This window comes from Fundulus heteroclitus, chromosome 7 (assembly GCF_011125445.2).
Source record: "Fundulus heteroclitus isolate FHET01 chromosome 7, MU-UCD_Fhet_4.1, whole genome shotgun sequence".
Classification (NCBI taxonomy): Eukaryota; Metazoa; Chordata; class Actinopteri; order Cyprinodontiformes; family Fundulidae; genus Fundulus; species Fundulus heteroclitus.
In genome coordinates, this window is record NC_046367.1 from 16,106,633 (window position 1) to 16,133,692 (window position 27,060).

Genomic DNA, 27,060 nt, shown 5'->3' on the forward strand with positions numbered 1-27,060 from the left:
TAACTCCAAACTTAATCTGTAAGCAAACACTCTACAAGTTTTATAATTGAATATTTCCTTTTCTTTTATTTTTCATATGATGTTGTGGTCGTAATGAAAACACCTTAATGTTTAAATAATAATAAAAAAAAATCTTTTATTTTAATAAAGGAGTATTGATAAAAAGCAGTGAGACGCTCCAGTGCAGAACAAACTTTCCTAAAAGGTAACAAAATAAAAAATGCAATAAAACATTCAATCACCTGCATGATGTGTGTTTGTAGGACATGTAAACGGCGAGGGACGCGCTTGCTTTAACAGGTTGCGTTCACAGAATACAAGCAGTTAAAACAATGCTTTAAACATGTTTCACCTTTTTTAAAAGCCTCTTTCAAGTAGATGTTTATTCCTTTGGCGTAGTCCGGGGGAGATTCGCTTCAATCTTTTGCACACTGCAGATTCATTTAATTTCAGCACACTGTAACTTGTAAATAACTACATAAATTAAATTAAGTTAATAAAATCTGTGTCATATGGCTAGATCCTCATTGTTTCTAATAAAGGCTTCTTAAAAATAAAGACATTCTACCCGCTGTGATCTCTTAGCACCATCTTCCAAAGTATCTGCAGCTCTTTGATTTCTATACTATGGGAAGAGCTAGCTACTTTATTTATTTTTAGACATCAAGATTTTGCTGCATGATTAGTTCTTTCTTGTTCCTGGTGACCAATGCAAATATGTGTGGACACGTCTTTTGTAATCTAGAGGTGGCATGAGATTCAGCCAAAAGGAGCAGACACAAACAGACCAGTGACAGCAGGGGGGGAAAAAAACAGCAAAACACAGCATTGGATCCCATTTCCCAGCATTCACCTGTGTCCCCATTTCAGAACACACAAGTTGTATTAATTCCCTTTTCCTGCACGTTTCTGCAGCCCGTTGCCTTTTGATGCCTGGACCCCAGTCCAGCATCAACGGCAACTGTTGGATGACGTAAGACAACCTGTGAAGTCTCTGCTCTGTCTCTGCTGATCAGCAGGTCAGCGAAATGAAGGAACTTATTCCAAAGGTTTGAACCAATCAGAAGTGAGGTTTCCATCCCCTGAGATCACCAGAAAGTCACTTCTTTGGGTGCGGTTCCTCTTCAGTGTTGATCCACAGCACAGGAAGCCTCGTTGCCTTCATCTTGGCAAAGGTTTGACTGTTTTAGTTCTCTGTCCATCCATCCATACATACATTCATCCGTCTATCCATCCGTCCATCCATACAACCAACCATCCAGTGCTGTGGTCTTTTTCAAGACCTTAGGCTCGTCTGTCCTTTGTGAAGACACATTTGGTATTTCAGTTCAGGATGCTTTCTTCCTCATCCTGCATTGTTGCAAAGTCCTGGAGAGAGTCAGCAGCCGAGGTTAAGTAGAGCTCTCCCTGTTGTTTAGTTTGGGAACGTAGTCCCAGCTGTCTCTGTTTAGCTCCTCCTCCTTCTTGAAGCTTCTCTTAAAGAAGCCGGCCTGGAATCAGACAGGACAGCAGATTATTTTATTGCACTAAAATGAAAAAGCTGTTACTTAAATGCAAACAGGGTGAACACATACATGAATACCAACTATAAAAAAAGAGATGTATACTGGGTGTTTAAAATGAGCCAATTACCTTCCATAAACACCAGATGAGCGCTGCCAGGATGATCAGTCCCAAAACTAAACTGACGACGATGATGAAAATCTTCACCACCGCTGAGGGTTTGTGGGTAAAAACAGCTTCCACCACCACCTGGAAATTATTAACACGCTTTAACAGCCAGAACGTTTGGGATGCCTCAAAGGAAAACAATGCAGAGACTCTATGAAGCTGTGCTTCAGCCCTGGCGCTGCTATGAACAGGGGCGGTTCTAGACAGGGGCCAACAGGGGCCAGGGCCCCAGTAGACCTGTTCCTGGCCCCTGTTATGGCCCCTGTACTAAAGACATGATATTAAATTTCTTAGGATGATAAATGCTGACAAAGATACCGTGACTGACTGGTCATTTGGATCAGTTGTATTTTTTACGTTTATGGTTTTACCCAATAATAAAATAACAAAATAATTAAAAAATAAATATAAAAAAATAACAATAATTAAAAAATGTAGCTGTTTCACATTAAGCTCCCGCCGTATTGAGAAAAGATCAGGGGTCTGCAACCTGCAGTTTTAGAGCCACAATTGGCTCATTGGCTTACTTAATATATTAAACAATGAAATGATTTTTTTCCCAATCTTTTGTTCTGTGCCCCTGTGAAAAAACACTGGCCCCACCCTGGCCCCCCCTGCTAAATTTTGTCTAGAACCACCACTGGCTATGAACTACCAGTGGTAGATCTGGGTCTCTTATTGTTGCTTTGATAGGCTCCTGGCTGTTTTACCTGTGCAACAGGTAGATCCTTTATTAGGACGGTGTGAGGATCTTCTCTGGGAGATGACATAATTGCTGTGCTCTCCAGCGTCATGACAGCGTGACGGCCCTAAGGAAGAAAGCAGAGTTTATTTATAACATGTAAAGCAGCTTGCTTACGCCTTAGGAGAAATCCGTGGACTGATTAAACCCAATGCAGTTTTTTCCACATTAAAACATTTTTTAATACAGCTTTGAAATATGTTTCGTGTTGCAAAGGCTTTTGTAAGCCAAGCCCTAAGAGAAATGAATCAAACATCCCTGAATTAATGAATGCCAGTGTTGGACAGACATGGTTGGACTAATGTTAGCGTATGCAAATATCATTTTACATAAAGAACAAACGATTGAAGTTTTTCCTGTAGACTCAGCAAACGTTCGTACCGGTGCTTGCAACAGCACAGCAGGGTTCAGGGCGATCTCCAGCTGGATGGTAGCATCCCTCCCTGCATCCAGGTTACCGAGGCGACACTCCAGGCGCTCACACAGATCATCTCTGTAGCCACAGAACTGCACAGGCAAACAGACGTGGAGAACAGGCCATCCAATGTAAGTCAGTTGATATTCGGGCAGTGATTAATAACAACATTTCAGCAGAAATAAAAATCATCAGCTGGGCAAGATTTTTTTAAAAAGAGATATGAGATGAGACTATATTGTTCGTATCAAGATGGTCTATAATGTGTTTGAATTATACTTTTATGTATTCCAGCTGTTTTTTTTTCAGCTGTTTTATCATGTTTACTTACAGCTGTTTTTTTTTTTTTTTTTTACAAAATATGTGCCTCTGAGACATTTGGGATAAAGCTTTGATTCAGAGATGTCTTTTTACGATTACTTTGTGAAAAAAAAAAAAACATATCGCGATAAATATCGTATATCGGCATTCAGCCTAAAAACATCGAAATATTATTTTTGGTCCATATCTCCCAGCCCGGATTTCAGTGTTTATACTGTCACTGAGGGAAGACTCAGTGTTTCCTATTTTCATTATTAATGAGGTTTGAAAGGAATTTAGAGGTGAAACCAGTATTTTCAATATGTCAAAACTTGGCTATGGTTGATTCAGGGTGTGAAAGAAGAATGTAGAAATGATACCTTTAAAGGACGTTTTATTAAGAAAAATAAATGAGTTTTCTGGTTTGGTTCGCATCCTGTCATATTTTAATATCAACCGAGGGGCATAAATGACCCCATAAACTCAGACGATCAAATTTTGCAACTTGCGTCCATGATCTTGGTGTCACACGCAACGTAGTTTGATGCTCTTTCAAATGAAACGGTATGTTTTGCCATACAACACTTTTTAAAAGTCTACAAAATTCTTTATCAACCAATATTAAAGCTGTTAAAGAGATATTAGAATCGGCTATGGTCGGCCAATCAGCAGCTGAAGTATAGAAATCGTAAATCCACCACAAAAGTCTTATCGATCCATCTCTAATCCTACTTTCTTCTCGACCTGACCTTCTCTTCCATGCCACTGTGAGGAGCATGTAGAGTCATGTGATCGTGGCTCGCTCGCTGCTTGATGAGCTGTACATCCTGAGTGATGTGTTTCTGAGAAGGGAAAGTCCTGCAGGAGTGTCTTACCATTGTGCGGGTGGTGGTGGACGAGAAGAAGAAAATGAGCTGGTTGATGAACGAAGCTTGAGGAACGTCGCAGTCGTCGATGACCGACACCGTTTTGTCACTTATGGAGCACGAACCATGAGATGACTGCAGAAAGAGACAAATAAAAAGCGATCGTGACAGACTCCCCACATGTTGTCAACCAGCAGTGTCTAACACTGCAGGACTGATAGAAACCTGGTTTCTACACAGACCAAGGTATGCCCACTGCTGTGATCACCACAGGCCTACCTTCCAGTCGGTGACCTGCAGCAGTCTGTGTCGGTAAGGCGCGAGGATCTTTGGCAGTGCGATCTGCACCACGGTGTTTATTGCCCTGCTGGGACCAGAGTTCAACACCTGCACCGAAACAAAACAAGAGACAGGCCAGAAGATTCAAGTTCAGTTTTTGGGGGGGCTTTCAAACATCGATCACAAGAAATAAAGTTAGGAGGGAAACATTGGTTTTAGCCAGGCTCGGTCTGAGCCTGCAGACTGGTGTAACCAACAGCATTCATGTCATCCAGCTCCTTTCATGCTCGCTCGCTCTACTTGTTTTCTGCACTACAGGGCTATAGTTTGGTCTGAGTAAATTATCCAACAGGTTAGGGGAAAATCTTTATGTTGTGTGCTAAACATTGTCGTGATTTTTCCAGCCCCTAAAGACAAATATGCAACCCCACTGGGGAGGAAAGAACAAAGGCTTTAATCGTTTAGGAGAGGAAAATGAATGTTTTTGCACAGAATCAGTAGGTAGTATACATTTCCAAATCAAATGGAAATTGCTTTTAAAAAATGTAATTTCTCAAAGTGTAAATTGTGTACTTTATGGACTCATTACCCCATGTTAGGTCATTTAAGCATTTGTTTCTATTAATTGTGAGGCATATTTTTTTACAGCTAATGGAAATCCTTAAGACGGCTTCTCAGAAAATATCTATACAATTTGAGACCAGAAGAAAAATATCAACAGAAAAATATCAACTGGTCTTTGGTTCATAAACAGCTTAACACAGGAAATGCAGCAGCAGCAGCAGCTCGTCTCATGGACACATCTGCATGTTGTGGCTCTGGAAATCTGACTGCAGCTCAGTTGGATTTCAAGACTGTGAATCTGCCAAACTCCTGAATGACCTTTGCTTCACAATGCTCCGGTTATCCCCATTACTTGTGCCGCCACACTTTTTCCTTCCACTCAACCTTCCATTGAATACATCTCTCTGTCCACAGCCAGCTTCTCTAGCAACGTTTGTGGCTTCCCCTGCTTGCTGAAGGTATCTGTAGCAGCATTCCTCTCTATGGCTGTGTAGACTTTATATTTTTGTCTTAAATATCATTGTGCATTTTTGCTGAACACACCTAAAGAAACAGGTGAATCTACCTTGTATGTGTAGTTGAATTTTTCAGGGTAGCAATCAGCTGGAATCAGGTCCTCGTCTCCAAACACGAAAGACGTTGGACTCACGAAACTGCGAACACAGAGAAGGACATTAGCGGCAGCTAGCTATGAAGCGTTCCCATTAATTTCACTTTAGTTAAAAATGTCGGAGTGTTTTCATCTCTCTCGTTTTATTTCAACGGTAATGTGTATAAAGTCGTCACAGATCTGTAGCGTTAGGTTTATGCAGACGGACCCGTGGATGTTGACACCGACGGCATATTTCAGAGGGAGAACGAGCGTCATGCTGTTATCGTGGAGAAACTCCTCATTCTCGTAGTTATCGCTGCAACGGGGGGAGAAAAAAAACATGTCATTTTTGGCATTTTGATGCTAAGAAGCGGAAACATATCATCTGCAGGCTCACTGCTTTAAAGGCAGACACCAGACTCTGGATTTGTAACAGGAAGAGGAAGGGGGAGGGGCTTGCCTGCTCGTGTTGATCTTGATGTGAACGTCGCCAGGCGTGCTGTTCTGATTGACATCCAGCAGAAAACTCAGATTCATCTGCATAAAAAAAAATGGTTACAGAGTTAAAAATTTTATTCCTTTGAATTATCAAGCAAATGTACTAATATCACCAAGTTTAAAAAAAAAAAGTCACTAAGTATTTAGCTGAGGAGCGTCTGAGTCACTGACAGACTGGTCATGTGTTTGTATCTGTTGCATCGTGGGTATGTGTACAACGTTTGGTTTTGCTGTGCAAGGATTCGAGTGTATGTAGGTGGAAAATAATATAACGGCACTTGTCACTTCATAACGAGGCTATTTTGTCATGTTATAAAAAATGCTAAATGTTTAAACACAACTATAATGCCCCGCTGGCATCAACACGTCGAGACAGGAGGTACTGGCGTCGGATTTAATACGTTTCTACTTCTTCCTACCCCATCTTGAGCATTACATTAAGCCGCTAGGCTGTGTATAGTGTGAAATCTCTGCTGATTATACATGTTATTTTACTTTTTCTGCTTCTTCTGCCCTTATTTTCCAGTCACGTTCCAAATAAACTAACTAAACTTGTACATGTTGGTAAAAGTGTTCCACATGGCTTTTGGTAAAACCATGTGGTTATGGTTTTCTGACACACACACACACACACACACACACACACAAAATAAAAACTTTTTGTTTGACCGTGCTTCATAAACAGCAGATTTGTGGCGGGCAAAACTAATAGTTGCGAAGACGTATGAATACTTTTGGAACGCACAGCATGACCATCTGCCTCCTGAGCTCCTGTCTTCCTCCTCCCTGGCTAAAGAAGCAGTGCTGTCGGTGTGAGATGGATCAAAACAGCGATGCAGCTGTTGTGACAGTGAGCCGAGGCTGGTTCATATGAAGCATGGAGAGCAACCGGCCGCGGTTACCTGAGCGAGGGCTGGGAGGACGAGGCCGGTGATGCTGCAGTCGACGCTCACGTCTGTAGTGTTCACCTCCTCCGTGACGTCACAGCTAATCGTGTTGTCCTGCTGCTCGTACAAGGAGACACGGGCAGAGTTCAGATGCTATCCTTCTTCAAGGGTTACACTGATGCTATTATGTGGCTCTTCGTTTTGGTTTTCAGCAATGACTTTTACTTTCTTTCATATCGGAGGTCACGTCTTCCACTGTGGTTCATAAGGAACCGAGGAAGCCTCAAAAATGAGCCAGAACGGAAATCTTAAGTCATGAAACCAAACTGTAATTTGTTCCTCCGTCTGTGTGACGTAAACTCACGTTATACAGCACTTTGATGTAGTGGATGTTGTTTGGGAACCTCACGGTCACGCGTGGCAGGAAGGCTTCATCTCCGGAGTTCACCACCAAGACTTTCAGGACGATTTGTCCCGAGCCCAGAGCAAAAAACGTCTGCTGCCTGCAGGGCAAACAAGATCAACACAGAATATCAGTGCTGGTGTTTAGAAACGACATGGAGTCCCTCTACGATAACCCACTTCTTCCCTGTTTAACATATTTTCTTATTGCCCAATGGCCTGATACCATCTTTTTGTGGGGAACTCTAATTCTAGGTGGATTATGTCGTTATATTGACTCTTTTTCACCCTGCTGCCTCCTCTGTGAGTCTCTCACCCGCTGCTACACTCCATCATTCCTGACAGTAGCTGCTGATGCTAATCCCCTTTTCACACCAGATTATCTGCCACAATCTGCACATTTAATCAGACACATACTTGTGACAGTGTTGCGTAAGTGAGTGGCGAAATATCAGCTCCAACCAGCTACGGTTTGAGATGCTGGAGTCAGAGTGTGTTGGGATGCGGGACTCATTTGAGATGTATTTAAATACCGAGTGTGAGTAGAAACAATGGACAAATGTAGACTTTTTTTTTCCCATTGGGAGCAATAAGTCTCAGTAGCTGTTTATACAGAGCTGATGTGCACGAGTTCATGTTCTAATTCTTCATTGAAAAAAAGACAAAAGCAGCTTCAACTGGGATTCGGCATAGCATTACAACCACTAACTAAAATAGTTTAGAAAACCAGTCATCAGGCATGGTGTCAGCACTTCCATACGGTGACAGTCAACCGTCCCACAAGACAACAAAGGGAGCAATAAACGATAACACGTTATTTCAGAAGCTGCACATGAACAGTCCTGATCCAGGTTTATAGAGAACGCTGAGAAAACGAGACAATATGCAGTGAGAGGAAAATACGTCAATGACAATTCTATGTTGATGGGCAGAGTAACTCAAGATGGCAGAAAGGCAACAGGCGCTAAAATAAGCACTGGCTACAGTAAAAGGTTTATGAAATACCATCTTTGAATGCAGAACACATTAAACCTGATGGGCGGCAGCAGAGGACCACGCCTTCTGTCACTCCTGTTAGCTAAGAACAGGAAACTAAGCTCAGATAAGCTCATTACAATTAATAATAAAAGATTGGACAAATATTGGCAGGTCCGAGGAGTCTCAACTTCAGCTGCTGCATTTAGATAATAGCATCAGAATTAGGTGTGAACAACAAAAAAAGCACCGATCCATTCAATACGCAATAGCGTTGGAGATATTTTCTTGGCACTTTCCCATGTTCAGTGGCCCCTTAGGACCGGCTCATAATCGCACAAAGCCCACTTTAAGACCACAGTGTAATCACCCTCTGATGGCTACTTCCAGCAGGATATCAAATCATCTCTATCTGGTTTCCCAAACATGACAATGAGTTCACTGTAGTCACCGGATCCCGAGCCAATAGAGTACTGTCAACGTCGACCGAAATCACTGAGGGCAACGTTCCAGCTCCATGTTCAATCTACGCAACGGAGAACTGAGGCAGTTCTGAAGGCAAGTAGGGGTCCGACCCACAACTAGCAGGTTTTACCTACTAAAGTAGCCAGTGAGTGAACATCCATTCCTGCTTTGTACAAACTACAGTCTATAAATAAAAGCAACACGCTAAGTGATGTAATGGATTCGTCCTGCATCTGCCTGCTGCTAATTACCATCACATGTTTAGAGGGGAAAACCGTCCATGTTTTTTATTATTAGAGAGCCGAAGGGCTCATCTTGTTGAACTTGTGCACAAAGTGTAGCTGAAATGAAGCTAATCCACTACAGTGACCTGTGAGGCATTTTCAGCTGGTCTGTTCATCTAAAAGTTGCTCCTCTGTCTCCATTTCTTTTTGATTCACACGGAAACCTGTTGTGGATTTCGTGTGTGTGTGTGTGTGTGTGTGTGTTGCGTTCTTACTGCGGCAGCACCAGTTCACTTGACAGCTGCATGTCGGTCGAACAGTTTTTCAGAGAGCAGGAGCGTGCGAACTGAGTCTGAGGGAGAGAGACAGAGAGAGAGAGAGAAGCAGACTATTTACGACCCCAGTAACAATGAGTGAATGCAGAAGTCGTTGCTACCTCACTGAGGATCTTACAAAAAGCTCCTGCAACCCCTGACTCCTGACCCTGAAGTTACACATGATTGATAATAAGGATCTCGTGACTCACTCCAGCTGCGAGTTTCTCTTTCTTAGCAGTTTTTCTGCTCGGTTTTTGTGAGTCAAGGAGAAGCAAAGTAGAAACGCAGGAGCAGGATGTTAGCTAATGTGCTGCAGGCACTGCAGCTGTAAACACATCTGGGTTAGCAGCAGGGTATGCTGTAAAGGTATCCGACATTAAAGCAGCTGTTTTCTTACCTTTAACTCCACTTTATTGATAAACGGAGTATTCTAAATAATCTTTATTAGATCTTGTTATTCATTTTATTTTACATTTGTCTTAGTGAAGAAAAACTAAATGTTGATAGCGCATGCTATATGGTGTGTAGCACCCAGCACAACTATAAAGGTTTTGTTGCTGACATAAGACCATAAGGTGGGAGCATTGCCCTTCAGAGCCCACTAGAAATACTGAATCTATGCTCTATGATGATTGAACTTGAAAAATCTAAACGTTTATTTTATAAGATACCTGGTAGCTTTATTTCAAAGGGATAAAATCCCTTTTGCCATGACTAGTGCAGCTACACTACATTACTAATGTGGTGTCTAACTTTGTAATATTCAAAATAATAAGACTAAGCTTTTTTATTTAGAAGAAAATGTACAAGCATTATTCAATATATAAAATATACATTTAATATCTATAAGTAGTCCTTTGATGACTTTTGTACAGATACAATTTTTCAAATATTTGAAGGAATATTCAAATATTCAATGTTCAAAGAATCCTTAAAGGAACTCTTTTTTTGAAGAGTTCCTTTAAGATTTGTTTTGTCCAGTGCAAAGTACATATTAATCCCTTGTTAATTGGCTGTTTTCTTGTTAAGAATGTGAAAAGTACCATTGTAACAATCCATTTCTACGTGATAGCGTCTATTATTAAGTTGGTTTTTGTGACTTTAAACACTTTAAACACAGCTAAAACGTATGATTTAAGGCGTCACACGGGCTGATACCTGGTTGGTGATGGTGTGACGATGTCCTGCGCTCTGCTGGAGAATGGGTTTTAATGGAGGGAAGGTTCTGGAAGAGCCCCTGTGGCTGCTTTTTTCTCTGAGGCCATAGGAAACTTCAAACTGAACTGGAGTATAAATGTCTTTAACATCTTTCTGTAATTTGGGGAAAAAAATTGAAATGAAAACACTCAGCATTTGATTACTACTCTGGTCAGTGATCAGCATTTGTTGTTTATTTGCTGGTAATCTGAGGGTTTTACCCTTTGGTACGCCACATGTGTTGCACAGGTGGGTTGGCCGTGTTGAGCCTTCACATGACCCCTCGTGCTGTTCGATGATCCGTTACCATGGAAATAGAAACGGTGAGGGAACGATGGTTTATGGAGGAGGTCAGTGGTCAAATTATACTGGAGTTCTGGGAATAAAAGAAGCAAAAATCTTCCACTTAAGTAAGTCAAACATACTATCACAGATTTATCTGTTAAATATTAAAACATATGGTGTTGTATGTTTATAATACACATTCAAGAACAGTTACAGGAGAAGTATGAAAGTGGGATTAACACTTAAACCAGTTGTCTTAACAGCAGGCTTTAATATACCTATTGCCCCTCTGAAGTGTTTAGACATGAAACTGAAGCAGACTGTAACGTTGAAGCAGGCAGTTTGAGTCCTGTGATCTTGACATAGCGCCACCCGCTGGTCAAGCTGCTCAGGCAGAATCAGAGACGCTTGTAGTTGAATCACTGGTCGGGTCCTGTGGGGCACAACCGAGAAAACTCTTAAAGACTGATGGTTTTCAGATATTGTGAAGACAATTGTCTCAGGTCTGTCTTAAAGCTATAGTTGGTAATCCTGTCCAGAAATGTTCATTATACTGGGTAAAGTGGTCCTTCCATCCTGAAAGTAGTAAATACATTATGTATTCACAAAAAGGAGGTTAAAAAAGTAATTTCAGTGGGAGCTGCAGGCCTGTAAAACTCTGTCCAATCCATGCCCCTCAGTCTGAAGGGCATGGATTGGACAGTTTGTTCCTAATTTCTCTCTCCTTTGTCCCTTAAGTTCCGGGGGTATCACCTTATCTATTGTTTGTCCCACATGCCAATCGTTCTGCCGCCCTCACCTAACACCAGCGTCTGTGCTTGGTCCTTCATACTTCCCGCTTGCTGGCTGCGCATGCCCACTTCTAGTGTTTATGTATCTGGTTAGCTTAGCAGCTAGTTTAGCGGTTAGCTTAGCGGTTATCCGTTCATTGTAGCTTCGCTGCTCTCACCGTATACTTTGAACGTGGCTAAGAGTCACTTGATGCGAACCTCATTCATGTTTATGAGAAGAAGAGGAAGGCCTCAGTAGAAAGAAATAAGACCAGAGTGGATTTGGGAAATCTTTTCACACGATTCCCCTGAAGAGAGGAAGAATGAGGTAAGACGGTCTAGGGCATGCATAGTTATTCAAAAAGGGGCTTGGGGAGACTTCGCTAACCGTATCTTTAAGGAGATTACTAATATTAAACAAACAAATAATCTGTACTACACAGCCTGGTATGGAGGCACCACTATGACTGGACAATGGAAAAGCATCTTTATGGGTTTACCTGAGAACCACAGCTGAGTCTGAGAGGAATGCTCCCACTGCCACATCTGTGGAGACACCATTAAACAACAATCAGTACTGACCCAGTGAGAAACAGCCTCTAGCGCAATGTGGAACATCCTGAAACATAAGAGCTTTTATTACCCTGGTAGCCATTGTCATCAATGTCAATCCCAGAGTTCAGTGATTGTCCGAACATCCTCAGGTCACGACCCAAGGAGGATCCTGTAATCCTCTGAAATGACATAGCGCGGAAATCAAGAGTAAAAGGACTAAACCAAAGTTTATCAATCACTACACATGTATCCTACCCAATTAAACCTATAATTACATCTTGATAAATTAAGAGTCATCTGAAAAAGTGAAAACCTCTCAAGAGTATGTGAGTTGTTGGTTCTTATTGGTCTAAATAAACTATATTGTGTATTTAAAAAAAGCTAAATGGTTTTCCTATGCCACCAGTAAGTGCTAAACATTTGTAATAAAGTAGTAATATAGTAATATGCACATTGAACATTGCAGCTCTGTTAATAAGAACCACCCTGACAAGTGTTTCTGGCTCTGAGTTGAGTGTGTACCTGTGATGGTGATGGTGAAATACCCTCCTTCCTGCCATTGTAGATGTAGACGGCTCCTTTGAGGTCGTCTTCCTGTGGAGCACCAACGGCCACGTCTACAAGCGCACACACACACAGAAGCTGCCTTCACTGCATCTGTGAGGACTTCTTCTTTCAGTCTTTTGTTTGACTTTCTTAGATTCACACAGTAAACGACAAATGTTGCGTCTTATTTAAAACTTAAAGAATAAAGTATTGAGTTACACAGAAATGATCAAGATCTGTTTTTTTTTTCTTTTTGTTCCTTGCAATGTGTTGTTTTATTTGTCAATCTCCAATGGGTCACAAGGAGAGATAGATTACCCGCCAAAATGTTCATATATTTTATCATTTCTGGTTGTAATGGGAGAAAATGTGCAAAAAGTTCAATGGGTAAAAGGGGTAAACCAGCCTTGTCTTTTAATATTTAACCTCAATTATTTGACAATATGGTAGTCTTAAGCCCTTCTTTCCTCAATCAACACTGGCCTGACTCACTGTGCCACACCAATTTTCTGAAATCACAATTTAACTACAACGCTAACTATAGCGCAGATGAATATCAACCTTATTTTAAACCTGCCCAGAGTATCTGTTCCCTGGAAGACCCCACATGTTGTATACGTCTCCGCGACATGAGGAACACGAGCACTCACACGTCGCTTTTTATCTCGCGGCGGCAGATTAGAGGGCACGTTCGCTCACAGAGCAGCAACAGTTTGTCATTACAGTTTAATGAACTTAATAACACACTCCACCCCTCACACACATACACATACACACACCCAGACATGCACACACAGATGGTGAGGGGGCTCCGTTCTGTGTGTCTGTGTAGGAGCGATCTGTTAAAGGCAGGATGGTGCTCTGTTATCAGAAAGTGACAAGAGGCACTGGGGGGGGTGGTGGGCTGTGGTCCGTGGGTTGATTTCGCCCAGCATGATGCCCCTGAACAACAGTGGTGGTATTCGATAAAGGAGCAGAGAGGCGGGAGATTTAATCAGCAAGGAGAAAATCAGCTCTTAGCCCTTCCTAATTACAACTGCTGAGGTACCCTAGAGCAAAATAGATCAACCCACAGAAGCTTTCAAAGGATTGACAAAGGGCTGTAACTTTGTTAGAGCCAGTGGCATGATTTGTCTGACTAGCCGTAGTTTTTCTACTATTGGTATTAACAATAGAAAATATATATATTTGTAGTCACAAAAGAAAAGGTAAGTTTGCAGAGTGAACATAAAAGTGGTGGAAGCAGCAGAAGCATTGTTGCACAGCCCAGGCTGTACAGGTGTGGTTCCTACCTGGATAGCCATCGTCATCCAGGTCTCCAAGGTCAGCGATGGTCTGTCCGAACCGTGCCGCGTAAGCATTGCTGCCAGTCAGCTGAAACTCCGCCTCTTTAAGCTTCGCCTTTGTGAGAAATTAGCAGTTTTAGGGTTTCTTCAAAGATTTTGCATCTCAAAATTGCACACTCTTCAAGACACAAGGTTTTCAGATATGTAAGTCTCTTTTAGCCAAGTTTTGAAAGCACAAATACAATGGATGGATGGATGGATGGATGGATGGATGGATGGATGGTCCTACCTGTCCCTCATTGATATACACATACACCCTTCCTTCCTCCCTGTAGGTCCCCGTGGCCATGGGAGCACCAACTAGCAGGTCTGACAAACCATCAGCATTCAGGTCCACCACACAAACACTGGAGCCAAAAAAAGATCCCATCTGGAAAGAGACCCATCTTTTAGATAAGAAGGTGGTGTATTGTTGTGACATAGGATTGTAAATGCTTAAAAAAAAAAAAAAAGAGTCTCACTTCATTTCCAGTAATTTCTGAAACCACATCCAACATTTGGTTGTTCTCTACTGAGATGATGATGACCTGAAATGTGCAAAACGCAGACTGACTTCAACCATCGATACAGCTGACCCACATTAAGGGATCCCAACCAGTGACAATAAGACAGAAAAAGCCACTGGATCGCATTACTGCTGAATAGTTGAACTTAAATTGCAGACAAGCAGGTCCTCTGGTCCTACCTTGCCCCTCTGATGGTGCTGTGGAGCTCCCCCCACCACCTCCAAGGACGAGGGACTCTGGAAGTGACCGGCTCCGACGGCATAACCTGAAGCCCCAGGATACGCTATTGTTAATTTCAGTGTGTCAGTGCTTTATTTATGGAGCACTTTACGAGAACAGAGCTGCACAAGAAGAACAAAACAACTGGTAGTAGTTAAAAAGAGAAAAAAAAATTAGTATAAAAGAAACCCAAAAGATGTAAAATTTAAAATAGCTTATATATCAAGCTCTATGTAATACTTAAGCCAAGGAGTAGAGGTGGATCTATAAAAGCATCTTAAAAGATATTACGAGCAGCTCTTAAATGAATCGGTAGATTATTCCACAGTTTTTGGTATGTGACAGAAGGCATGATCACCTCCGTTTTTCTGATTGGACCCGGGAACATCTAACATCTATGTATGCAATATTTACTAAAGTCTTTGTCCACGAACTCAGCATCCTATTTGTACTCACAAGCGATTGGGGATAAAACACTGGTTAAATTAAATTAATGTCAACACCCATACATGTAGTTACTTTGAGTCTGTGATGTAGGGGTTGAGATGGTTTAGTGTCAGTAGGCAGGTCTGTACCAGCATTAATGTTGTTTTTATGTAAGGTATAACAGGAAACATATCTTGGCTTTTCTTGTTGATGTTTTTAAAGGAAGGAAATGTATTTGCTGCTGCTGCAGCTGCTGACAACAGCCTCCCCACCCCCACCCACAAAAACTTCATCCTTGTTTTTTACAGGGGGAGGGGGGGGGGGGGTTCACCACGGTTGACGCCACAAGGTTAGACCCCACATGCCGACCATCTGAACTACCTTTATTGAACCTTTACTAAATAATCAAGACATTGCAAGCTGGAACATTTTCCTGCCTGGCTTTTAAATCCACACTGCACCCCTAAGTGGGTGTATGATTGTAGGGCTGTGTCGTGTTTGCGAATGAATAATGTAGTGTAGGTTTACTTGATCAGAATAAAATACGTGTCTGTGTTATCAATAAAATAGAAATCAGATGGATTGATATAGATAATTCTCAAAAAATTCTAAACATATATTTTCAGTGCAGCACCAGCCATTGTAATGCTGTTGCTTAATGCCCTTTTTTTTTTTTTTATAAAGAACACTGAATTTAAACACAACCCTTTATTCAACCAACTTTTTACCAAAACTGTCTTATAAAAAGAAAAAGAAAACATGTGCTCTATGAACTCTTAGTTACGGAGCGTTCCTGGCTCGGCGTTTGTGATTGGTTGGGAGGATGTAATGAGTGTAGTATCAACCTACATGATAGGCTAGAATGAAAAAGGAAAGAAAACTGGTATTTTATTGAGCTTTTTATTGACCCCTATTTTTTCTATTGAACACTATGTCTATCAATCGATATATATTGTCATTGAATTATCTTCCAGCCCTACTGTGATGCTCAGCATGATAATAATACTATAATGTTTGCAGATGACATTGTGATCTGCGGTGAGAGTAGGGAACAGGTGGAGGAAAGTCTAGAGAGATGGAGGTTTGCCCTGGAAAGGAGAGGATTAAATGTTAGCCGTAGCACGATAGAATATGTGTGTGAATGAGAGGGAAACAAGTGGAGCCGTGAGGTTACAGGAAGCAGAGATAAAGGTGGAGGATTTTGAGTCCTTAAATGCTCCTGCATACTCTGGTTACGGTGAGCCGTACGGACTCTGCGCTGACTTTCAGAGGATGTTTTACCCCTCATAGTTGAGTTGCCTACTTTTCTTGTGACAAATTCCTACACTTCCCACACTTTCTGCCAGCAAACGCAGTGGGGGACGGGACGGTAAAATGTTTGATTCGCTAGGTGAGCACCTAGAGCCATTTCTTCTCCCGTCACCCACCACACACCTATCAGGGCGGCACAGAGAGCGGCTGTCACGCCGCGTGTCCTCACGACTCCCAGTGTCACATATCAAAGTCATGCGAAGACTTCTTGCCGCCGAGCAGTTTATAGCGTGACTCCCCGTACGTAGTCGTAACAATTGAGCTCTGTGCGTACCCGTTAGCGCAGAGTACGCCTCGAGTATGCGCGGACTCCACGGACTCATGTCTGCGCAAGCATGTGGAGGCCTTTAGGGTCAACGGTCCAGAGCAACAGTGAGTGCGGAAAAAGAGGTGAAGAAACATGTCCGAGCAGGTTGGATGAAAAGTGTCAGATGTGTTATGTAATAATGAAAGGAGAGGTGTACAAGACGGTGGTGAGACCAGCAACGTTGTTTGGTTTAGAGACAGTGGCAGGAGGTCTAGAGGAGATTTGTGGATGGAGTGAAAGAGGATATGAAGGTAGCTGTCGTCAGAGAAGAAAAGCGGTAAGATAGGGTTAGATGGAGACGATGAATCGCTTGGGCGACCCCTGAAAGGGAAAAATATTTTTTTGATCCTTTGGGATTTCTCTGCAAACTCTAACTTTAACTAATGGATGCAAATAAGTGAATGTCAGGAAAATCCTGCTAGGACGGCAGAACTTTGTTTTATCATTAGATTCACTATAATCAAAGGCAGTTATAAATGAAAGCTGAAAGTGTCTGAAAAGGTGCTGCAGCAAATCATCAGTTTGATGTTTTGCTGGGCGCACACCCAGCAGCGGTATCGTACTCGTTTACAGTTTTGTTTCCTTTAGGCACAGCTTCTCAAAAGGCTTTAAGAGGAAAATGACCTTCTATTAATCACGTTCTCATTAAGACACCAGAAGCACATGTCTCTCCGGTTACCTGATTAATTAAGGAAACATTTGATTAAGTAGTAGATCACTCAAATATTCTCCAGTTGAAGCCCTAATTGTTTTATCTACAAAATTTTTAAATTACATTTCGAGGACATTTACATCTACCATTAAACTGCAGGACAAAATAACTATAGTGGTAAGTTACTCCCCTGGTTTACCGTGACCAAATATGGTTAGTGTGACTAGTATGACAATTGTGTTTTGATGAAAAATGATCTTTACACACAGTGTTTTGGCAGAGAGGAATGTCCTTCAAGGTAATATTGGGTTAACCAACGGGTTTCTGAGTGTGGGAAATTTTAAAAACTAGATCACAGCTTTTAAATGTGTTAAAACCTGTCTTCCTGTTATGTTTCGTTTTTCAGTCGCTCTGCTTCAACCTAATTTGTTTTTGCATCTCTACATGTATTGCATGCAGATACTTGCACTACAAAGACTCAACATGAATGTTTAAAAGCGCTCTGCCTTAGCAAAACAAACACATTTGAATGTCAGTCCAAACCGTCTCTTCGGGTTTGTATTTATGTGAAGAGATTTGTGTTTTGTGCACAACATCACACCTTTTAGACTGGCTTCCTGATCTACATACAGCATGAGAGGTGATAAGTACATTCAGTTTCCACGTTGCTTCGTGAACCAGGAGCATTTCAAACATGCAAAACTAAAGAATGCCTCAGTGAGAGGGGTGTGGAAGGATAAGATGATACCTCCTTTTTTCAGCTCTATCTAAGATTAGTGTTTGAAAAGCCAAATGAAACACGGTGCAGCTAACTGAAACGAGATAAGAGACAGGTGGATAAAACTGTCCTCTCTCTCAGCTCTGTATATCCTCGCACTTTAGCATCATAACTAACTTTAAAGACAAACCTAGGGCGTCTAGACAAGGGCCAACAGGCTCGCCCCTGTAGAACTGTCTGGCCAACTTATGCCCTGTACTAGCCTGTGATTTTTGCTAATCATCAAAGATACCGTGACTGACTGGTCGTTTAACTGATTATAGGTTTTACCCAAATAAATTAACAAAATAAAAATAATATAAAAATACTATAATAAAAATTAAGGACCAAACCCTTAAGTAACAATAAAAATCGATCCTATAAAATGTAGCTAGCAACTAACAGATTACCTGTGATTCTGCAATGCATCAGAAGATTTTTGGATTAACTGCAACTAAGGTAGAATAAAAAAAAAAAACTAATACTAATTGACTAGATAAATTGTTACCGAGGTAGCTTCCATAGTTGACAACTCCATTCTCATCCAAATACACAGAGAGCCTTCTGCTGGTGATGTTCTGCACCAGAACTGAGCCTTTCCAATAAAACGTTCCTGGTGCTCCCATGATGATCAGATCCTGAAAAAAAAGGAACCTCTTTGTTATCTTTGAGTTAAAAACTCAAGATTCTCAGTCAACTTTAAACTCTGGAGAACCATACGTTGTGACAGTCTCTGGCTAACAATAATTTTGCTGAAAAGTTGACAAAGCTTGACTCTTTTTCACTCACTTTATCAAAAAGTAGCATTTAAAAAATAAAAAAAACATTATGGAACACTGTATTGACGTCAGCCCTAAGCTTTTGGTTTTTTTTTTAAACACAGATTTTGGCCAAAATGGTTCTTTGGGTTGTAAAGTTTGCAGACCCCTGATTTAGAGGTTATGGCAGCTCTATCAAAAGCTCTGACTGGAGGTTCAAGCCTACATTCTCAAAGAAATATACAGCTCAGCCGTCAATTAATAAAAATCTGAGCTCAGAAGTTGGATGCAAAATTCTGATGTGTGCGTCTCTGATTATTACATGACTGTCGCAGGAAACGAGAACTAAAAAGGATTTCAGAAAGCATCTTGCCGGCGTGTTACCGACCTGTGTCAGAAAATTGGAAATGCCCGCCTGACATGATGCATAATCCTCACCGAACTTCCTCTGGTAGTCTGTGAGTGACAGAAACAGGTGCTTAGAGGTGAAGCTGAACAAACAGTATCCAAATGTTTTCCCTTATCAGCTGAACAGCCGCTGCATTCACACACACACACACACACACACACACACACACACCAGCACATGGATTTGTATCTCCTGGTATCGATATGTTTGCGTGGACATTTATTTGCCTACTCCTTGTTTTATCTTGAACCCTATTATGAGGTTACTGGGGTGCTTTAAAATATCCTAGACTGTAACAAACTTCACACCACCATGACATGAGGACCATGCAGTCGTGGAAAAAACACTTGTGTATTTGTATTTGTGTCTCTGCTCTGCCTTCTCTAACCCCCAGTCAGTCGTGGTAGATAGCCGTTCACAATGAGCCTGGTTCTGCTGGAGCGTTCTTCTGTTGAAGGGAAGTTTTCCTCTCCACTGTCGCTTCATGCATGCTCAGTATGAGGGATTGCTGCAAAGCCATCACCAATACAGACGACTCTCCCTGTGACTCTACGCTCTTTCAGGAGGAGTGAATGCTGCTTGTCAAGACTCAATGCAGACTGCTGGATTTCCTTAGATAGGAAACTTTTTGACCAATCTGTCTGGATGAGTTGATTGAATTTGACTCTGTAAAGTGACTTGATATGACGTATTATGAATTGAACTGAAATATGTGCGTTTGTGTTTACCTTTGTAACAGGGTAAGTAGGGCTTGTAGGACTTCAGGTCACTCTCATAGAGATAACAGACCCCGTGAGGAAGCTTGTTGCTTTGGTGGTCTTTCCTTGAGTAGTACACATTGGTCCAGCGGTGAGCACATGCCTGTTCACACACACACACACACACACACACACACACACACACAAAGCATTAAACCCACACACAACATGTGACAAGACACTATTACCGTGCCACACATTGGCAGCAGCTTAGTGATATTTTCCCTATGACAAATGGTAGTGTCATCTGAGCTGTATGTTTATTGATTTAATTAATTGTGCAACAGAAATGATCACATAGTTGAATCGTTTCCTTGATCACATCGCTGTCAACTAATGAATGTCTTCATGGTTTAACATTTCGTTCTCTGTTGTGCAATTGTTCCATACTACTAATAACAACCTAACCACAGCCTTACTGGTTCTGTTAAAGCAGTAGAACCACTGGACCAGGAGCAAAACATTATTAAAAGAGATTCCTGATTCACCAAAGATTGTTTCTAAATGAAAGCTGAAAAACAATCTATATTTAGATTATATCAGGGGACTTATTTAGGTTGGTGTTATGATCCTCGTTGTTATTTGGAATTTGGGTTTTAATTTGTGTTTGTTGTGTGTTTGTGTCTTGATCACCTCTAAGTTCTGTGTTACTGTGTTAAAGGTCTTGCCGTATTCGGTTTATTCCTCTGTGTTCCTTATTGGTAGAAAGATCGGGCCACAGTAGTTCATTCTTTTGTGTTTAGTTTCTAGGTTTATTCTTGTGTTCTGTTCTTTGTGCATTTTGAATTTGTTTCTTTTAGATCAGTGTTAGTCTTTTCCACTTGGTTTGTAGTTTATCTGTGTCTAGTTCAACTTCTCATTCATCTTCCCTCAGTCTGCCGGTTTGCTCTCATGTTCCTAATAACCTGAGTAACTTGCCTACATTCAATGTCATTCTCCACTTTCACCTCAGTATGTAAGCTTGGTGGTTTTCATTTGTCTTTGCTGGTTCCTCTGTCAAGCTACATGTGCTATATGTCCAGCTCTTCCTGTGATTGCCCTGTAAATTCTTCTTATTATTTCTTATTATTAAAGAACTCTTGTTTTTGCCATAGTCTGCCTCTGCACTTTGCCCCATACAGGACAGTTGGATGTAATTTTGGATATGTTCTCCATTGGGTGTTACTCTCATTTGAATGGTCTTATGCTAACAGCCTCACAGGAGGCGAATCAGCAGGGTGGCTGTTGGCAAACAGTCTGTATCTAATCAATGAGGAACATATGAAGTGCACCAGATATAACACTTGTTATTCTTGTTAATTTTGACAGTCCTGGCCTTTGTCACAAGAATATTAGGTTCTCAAAGGCGAACAGAAGATCTTATCGGTGAATCAGCAGGAGAAATTTGCAGATTAAATTAAGATTAGGATCAACTCTTGGAGAAATGCAGTGTTATCGGTAACATTAGCAAGTCATCCTGATTGTCTTGCACCTTCTGAGCTACAAATAACAGCACAGTATCTCCTTCTAAAGGCTACTTGGCAAAAAGGGAACTTACAACCTAGTCAGCCTTGTCATAAATAATTTACTCTACATCTTGTGACATATTGGATAGAACATATTTTAGAGGCATTATAATTATTCCAGATTATTTACTTCATACCCTACAAAAATGGCCCAGACAAAAATAAAACTGACTGGGATGTTTCCTCAAGTTGAGGTTATAGAGCTACAAAAGCATAGATCGTGCGTTACCAGGATGCGTCCGTCTCTTCCGGGTTGTCTGGACAGACTGACGCCCAGCCACTGGTGATCCCGCTCAGGTTCGCAGGTCTTCCCACAGCTATAAACTTCTGTACAAACAAACAAAAATACTTTAGCGTTGTTTACATGACAGAAGTTAAACTGCAGACAGTGCATGCAGGTTTGTACACTCTTCAATCTTTAACAACAGCTTGCTTTGCTGTAAACAATTTCAAGGTCAACTTATTTAATGTATCAAACGTTACTAATGTCCTCCATCTTTACAATGTTCTGAAAAATAAATTAAACAAGGGCTGGGCGATATGTTTTAAAAATAATCTCCAATTTTATTATACCAAATCCAATTAATCGTCTCACAAAAAAAAATTATGAAATAATTTTAAAGTTGTACTATTATGTCAAGCATTTCATCAGGGAGTTCATGTGAATTCAAAGTGCAACCAAATACAAGCTGTGAAACATGCTTGTAAAACAAGATGGCGGACCTGCAATTGTAAACGATGAAAATATAACAAACTGCTGCTAGTGGTATTACACAATGAGCTAAGAACAGGCTTCACTACACATGTGTAACTTCATACTAGCTTAAAAGAAAAATAAGTAAATTAGTAAATTAAAGTGCCTCATTTTATGGTAAAAATGTTTCTTCTTTACAATAGTTTGACAATATATTTTCCTCAACATATATTCAGCATTGCAAGGTGTTCTCTTCATGAAATAAAGTCCAGATTTTCAACAAATTTAATCTTAAAAAATAGCAAATTCTAATGAATCGATTAAATAGATTTATCACCCAGGCCTACATGAAACAATTTTATTGTTTTAGTTTGATAGTCAATCACGTATAAGATGGTCTAGAGAGTAGTGTAAAATAGGCTTTGAATGGGATATCAGTGCTTTCCAAAATAATTTTTCGAATTTTGTCATATTACAAATACAAAGTTCAGTGGAGTATTAGGATTTTATGTGACAAACTGGCACAAAGTGCAGGACTGTGAAGTCAAGAAAAAAAAAATCATGCATGGTTTGGAAATGTTTTGATAAGAATCTTTAACGTAAATGCACATATGACTTGCCAGTCTGTTGGGTGATGCTTGTATTGATGTCATCAAAAAAACGCACACACAAAACAACAAAGAAACAACACTGACCAGCAGGCATAAGGACGCAATTGTGTGGTGACTTTGCGGTGATTTTGCAATGATAAACCGCTCCAGGAGATTCAACCAGTGAACTGGGGATGCTAGCCACTGGAGCGCCGACCACCAGCCTGAGTGAAACAGGAAGAAAATGAAAACATGATTTTTTTTTTTTGTTTTTTTATCTGTCTGAATGGAGAGCTGTGTGTGGAACATCAAAGAATTTTTCTCTGAGCTCAAGAGCAGAGTAAATCATGTGTCTGCAGACAGGAGCAGGACACTGAGTTCTTTGCATGGATGGACCTTTAATGAACATTACTGCAATATCTAAAGGAATCTAACCAAATAAATATTTAAATATGTGTGAGCATAACAGGATTTCTTTTTAAATTAAAGCTAAAAAAAAATTAGATTTACAAATAATGCCGCAACCTATTCCTGGATTTTAATTAGGTTTAGTAGCCAAATGAACATGAGTTATATCACAATCCTATCACAAACAATCTATCTCAAAAGCTGTTTGAAATACACATCAACTAAGAATGGACAATAGATTGAAAAGACCAAAAGTAGACAATTTAAGAGAAAATAAAATACCCCGTATATTCCTAACAGAGCACTTCGCTCTCAGACTGCAGGTCTGCTGGTGGTTCCTAGAGTCTCTAAAAGTAGAATGGGAGGCAGATCCTTTAGCTATCAGGCTCCTCTCCTGTGGAACCAACTCCCAGTTTTGGTCCGTGAGGCAGACACCCTGTCTACTTTTAGGACTAATCTTAAAACATTCCTTTTTGACAAAGCTTATAGTTAGAGTGGCTCATGTTACCCTGAGCTATCTCTATAGTTATGCTGCTATAGGCTTAGGCTACTGGAGGACATCAGGGCCTATTTTTCTCACGCTACTGATTTTTACTGTTCTCCAGTTTTGCATTGCATTACATTGAAATGACTGTTGTCATTTCAACTTTTAACTTTTTGCTCTCTCTCTCTTTTCTTCATAGTAGGTACACCTGGTCTGACGTTCTGTTAACTGTGACATCATCCGGGGAAGACGGCTCACCCGCTATTACCATCTAATGTAGAACAGATTACTAAATCAATGTGTGCTTCTGTGCTGTTTGTTTCTCTTGTTGTGTCTCTGTTCTGTCTTCTGTAACCCCCAGTCGGTCGAGGCAGATGACCGTTCACACTGAGCCTGGTTCTGCTGGAGGTTTTCCTTCCCGTTAATGGGGAGTTTTTCTTTCCACTGTCGCTTCATGCTTTCTCAGTATGAGGGATTGCTGCAAAGCCATGGACAATGCAGACGACTCTCCCTGTAGCTCTACGGTTCCCCAGGAGTGAATGCTGCTTGTCAGGACTTTTAAGCAATCAACTGGTTCCCTTATATAGGACATTTTTGACCAATCTGTATATGGTTGTATTTGACTTTGGAAAGTGTCTTAAGATGACATGTTTCATGAATTGGCGCTATATAAAAAAATTGAATTGAATTGAATTGAAACAGAGGATGAACTGCCCTGCAGAGGACCCAAATTAGACTAAAAATAAGAAAGTGTTTTTAGGTTATCAGATGATTTATAAGTGACTTACAAGTCAGTCAAACAAGATGTTTTAACTTACGCCATTTACTCAGTAAATTAAAGGTGGATCAACGCCTGATCAACAAACAATCAATAGCAATACAATAGAGTTGACGGTAAACTGATAGTAAATATAGAATCTCCAACAAACCCATGTAGTTTCATAGTTACAATGAGGGATAGATTATGGTTCAGCAGAAGGTTAATGAAGGTCAATAGGTAAACAGTTTAGATGCAGACCATTTGTGACTGTGGTGGCGATGCAGCAGCACGGAGTATCCAAACATTGAAGAGTTGGGGCCGTTGAACACCAGACTGTGCTCCTGATCCAGATTGTAACCTGCACCAGGACAGACCAGAACCAGAACCTGAACCAGGACTGGAGCCAGGCAAAAGAGGACACCCACTGTGTCCCCTGATGGGTACATGTTAGCGGACGACCTGCAGGACAGAAAAAGAACACAATAGGATCCATCAGATGCTTGAAACTGAACAAAATGGGTCAATTCACCCCTTTGCCAGTTTGTACCCTGAATTTGTACCCAAGCTTTGCCATGTTGGCCCTTCTTTATTTCAATTCATACCTCTTTACCTAAACCATAGTCTGATTTTTTTTGGTGGACCTGATGATCTTTCATATGAAACATTCATAGGAGTGATATAACCCTATTTCCCTACACTAGACCATAAGTAGAGTACTGAAGATTAGTTTAAACCACTGGTTGTCAAAGTGGGTAGGTAACGTCCCTCTGGCAGGTACAAATGGATAAACTTTCTGTATCAAATGTCCTTTAGAAGAAGGCTCCGCTTCACCGTCAAAAAAAGTAAGGCACAAAATGAGCATAACTACAAAGGTATGACATGGTGAAGGGGAGAGATGACAATGATCCAATATAAACCCAGCAAAGCTGTGGTCTGAGTTTATGTAAAACACAGTAATGAGATCAAGGTCAAATTAAACTCTATTAAAAACTCTGAACTCAAAATATATTGGAAAATTACGCAAATGTTTAAGGGATTTTTTTTTTTGATTGAAGGCTTTCGTTTTAGATTAAGATCAGGTTTACATATTCCCTAAGTCTTCACATATCAGTCATTTTAAGAGTTGTGAAGAGGACAGGATCAACTTTTAAACGTTTACAGAGTAAATATGTAAATGTAGTCTATGTAAAATACAATCTTTTGGGACACAGCGTTTAAGCTTATCAAACAAGCCTAAAAAACTTTGAAAAGTCAGTCAAAAAATTTGGGATTCTATAACAATCTAATTTGTGTGCTTAGAAAGGCAGCTTATTGGAAATCTTCAATCCTCAGAAGTTACTGGCAAGACACCCAGGATGTCAAGGCGTCAAAATAACGTCATCTCCAGTTTTCTGATTCAGCTTCATGTCTTAATGTGCCGCCACTGCATGACTGCGATCATCTGAGTGTCAAGAGGAACCCCTCAACAAAAGTAGGAAGTAAAAGAAGGGGGGGGAGGGAGATGGGGGGGGAGCTGGAATGAGCTGCGGTTTAACTCCCACCTCTTAAACCGGCAGGGCTGTTCCACCATGGCTGAGCCTGGGGCCAGCCCATGTCACAGACACATCATTTATACAAAATCCAACAAAAATGCCTTTGTTTTTCATCGATGTTTAAAGACCCCCGTTACTTAGATTGTTCCAAACAGAAAAACCTACGTGTAGATACCACAAACTGCTATTTGGACAGCTGCTATGTAGACAGTATCCTGTTTCCTCTACTTTCCAAAGTCTTTATAGAGTGATGCCTGCTACAGGTACATAGATAAAAGAGGGGTTCCTTCCACAAAAACAGAATTTAAAGCCATATTTAGTGAAATGCTGAACTGTCAATATGCTCAAAGTGTCACAATAGCCTGGCTTACTTCTCTTTTGCTCTGAAACAGTTTGAAGGATACAGGCTTCAACAACTAAATCCAGAATGTGTTGGACCTTGATTCTCCTGACTCCTTCCACTCTGTTTCAACTGAAACTAATTATTTGTCTGAACGTACTTAAAAGCCAAGGCTTTGTTGTTTATGTAAAAACTGGCACAAGTATCACATCATCATCACTTTATTTAAGTATCCGCCATAATTGTTTTTTATTTTTTTATTTTAAAGAAACACCAAAACGTAGAAAACTTTTGCTGCTTCTAATTCAGTATGAAAGAAAATCACTATTAGAGAGAACAAACCGACTTTGACACTTCATTCATTTTCTGCCCTGAACACCTTTTTGGCGTTTACATACCACTCAGAAAGCGGAGAGCCTTTAATCCCGGGTCAGAATGATTCTTGCAAAAAAAAAAGGAAAAAAAAAAAGCGAGACAAACTGTTTCTTTAATAGGAGTCCGTCAAACTCCTCTGGCTCGCGGCTGTGACTTGTTGGTGAAACCTCCCTTTGCGGCTCGCGGCAGCGCACGAGGTTCAGAGATATTATAGAAGGAGAAAGAAATCCCGAAGAAAAAAGCTTCAAACATCAATGACAGGCTACAGAGAAGAACCCCGAGAGACGCGAGTTTCAGCGGAGTTTCAATGAGACTGAGAGGTGTCTGAGACCCTTCCTCCGTCTCCATGTGTGGAGCGGCGTTTCCTCCAGCA

At 40.8% G+C, this 27,060-nt stretch overlaps 1 protein-coding gene across 1 annotated transcript; it reads right to left on the reverse strand.

Annotated features, from left to right (window-relative positions):
- Positions 1 to 110: 110 nt before the first annotated feature.
- itga4 (integrin alpha 4) lies at positions 111 to 27,060 on the reverse strand. The gene is made up of 29 exons (XM_036139039.1): positions 26,711 to 27,060; positions 24,699 to 24,899; positions 22,894 to 23,012; positions 21,734 to 21,831; positions 19,970 to 20,102; positions 19,221 to 19,288; positions 18,583 to 18,712; positions 14,582 to 14,667; positions 14,358 to 14,423; positions 14,126 to 14,266; positions 13,843 to 13,951; positions 12,527 to 12,621; positions 12,093 to 12,183; positions 11,950 to 11,995; positions 10,958 to 11,112; positions 10,616 to 10,770; positions 10,356 to 10,508; positions 9,156 to 9,232; positions 7,179 to 7,317; positions 6,830 to 6,931; positions 5,890 to 5,966; positions 5,656 to 5,745; positions 5,403 to 5,490; positions 4,274 to 4,381; positions 4,004 to 4,129; positions 2,795 to 2,920; positions 2,382 to 2,480; positions 1,633 to 1,752; positions 111 to 1,490 (listed from the first exon to the last, which is right to left on the reverse strand). The coding sequence occupies exons 2-29, from the start codon at positions 24,884 to 24,886 to the stop codon at positions 1,392 to 1,394; spliced, it is 3,084 nt and encodes a 1,027-aa protein (XP_035994932.1). The 5' UTR covers positions 24,887 to 24,899; positions 26,711 to 27,060; the 3' UTR covers positions 111 to 1,391.

Excerpts from the sequence above, each read along its gene's own strand:
- itga4 (XM_036139039.1), bottom strand. The coding sequence starts at position 24,886 with ATGTACCCATCAGGGGACACAGTGGGTGTCCTCTTTTGCCTGGCTCCA. Across the intron at positions 21,832-22,893 it reads TTGCGTCCTTATGCCTGCTG|AAGTTTATAGCTGTGGGAAG; the intron begins GTCAGTGTTGTT and ends TTGTTTGTACAG. Across the intron at positions 14,267-14,357 it reads CAGAAATTACTGGAAATGAA|ATGGGATCTTTTTTTGGCTC; the intron begins GTGAGACTCTTT and ends GTCTCTTTCCAG.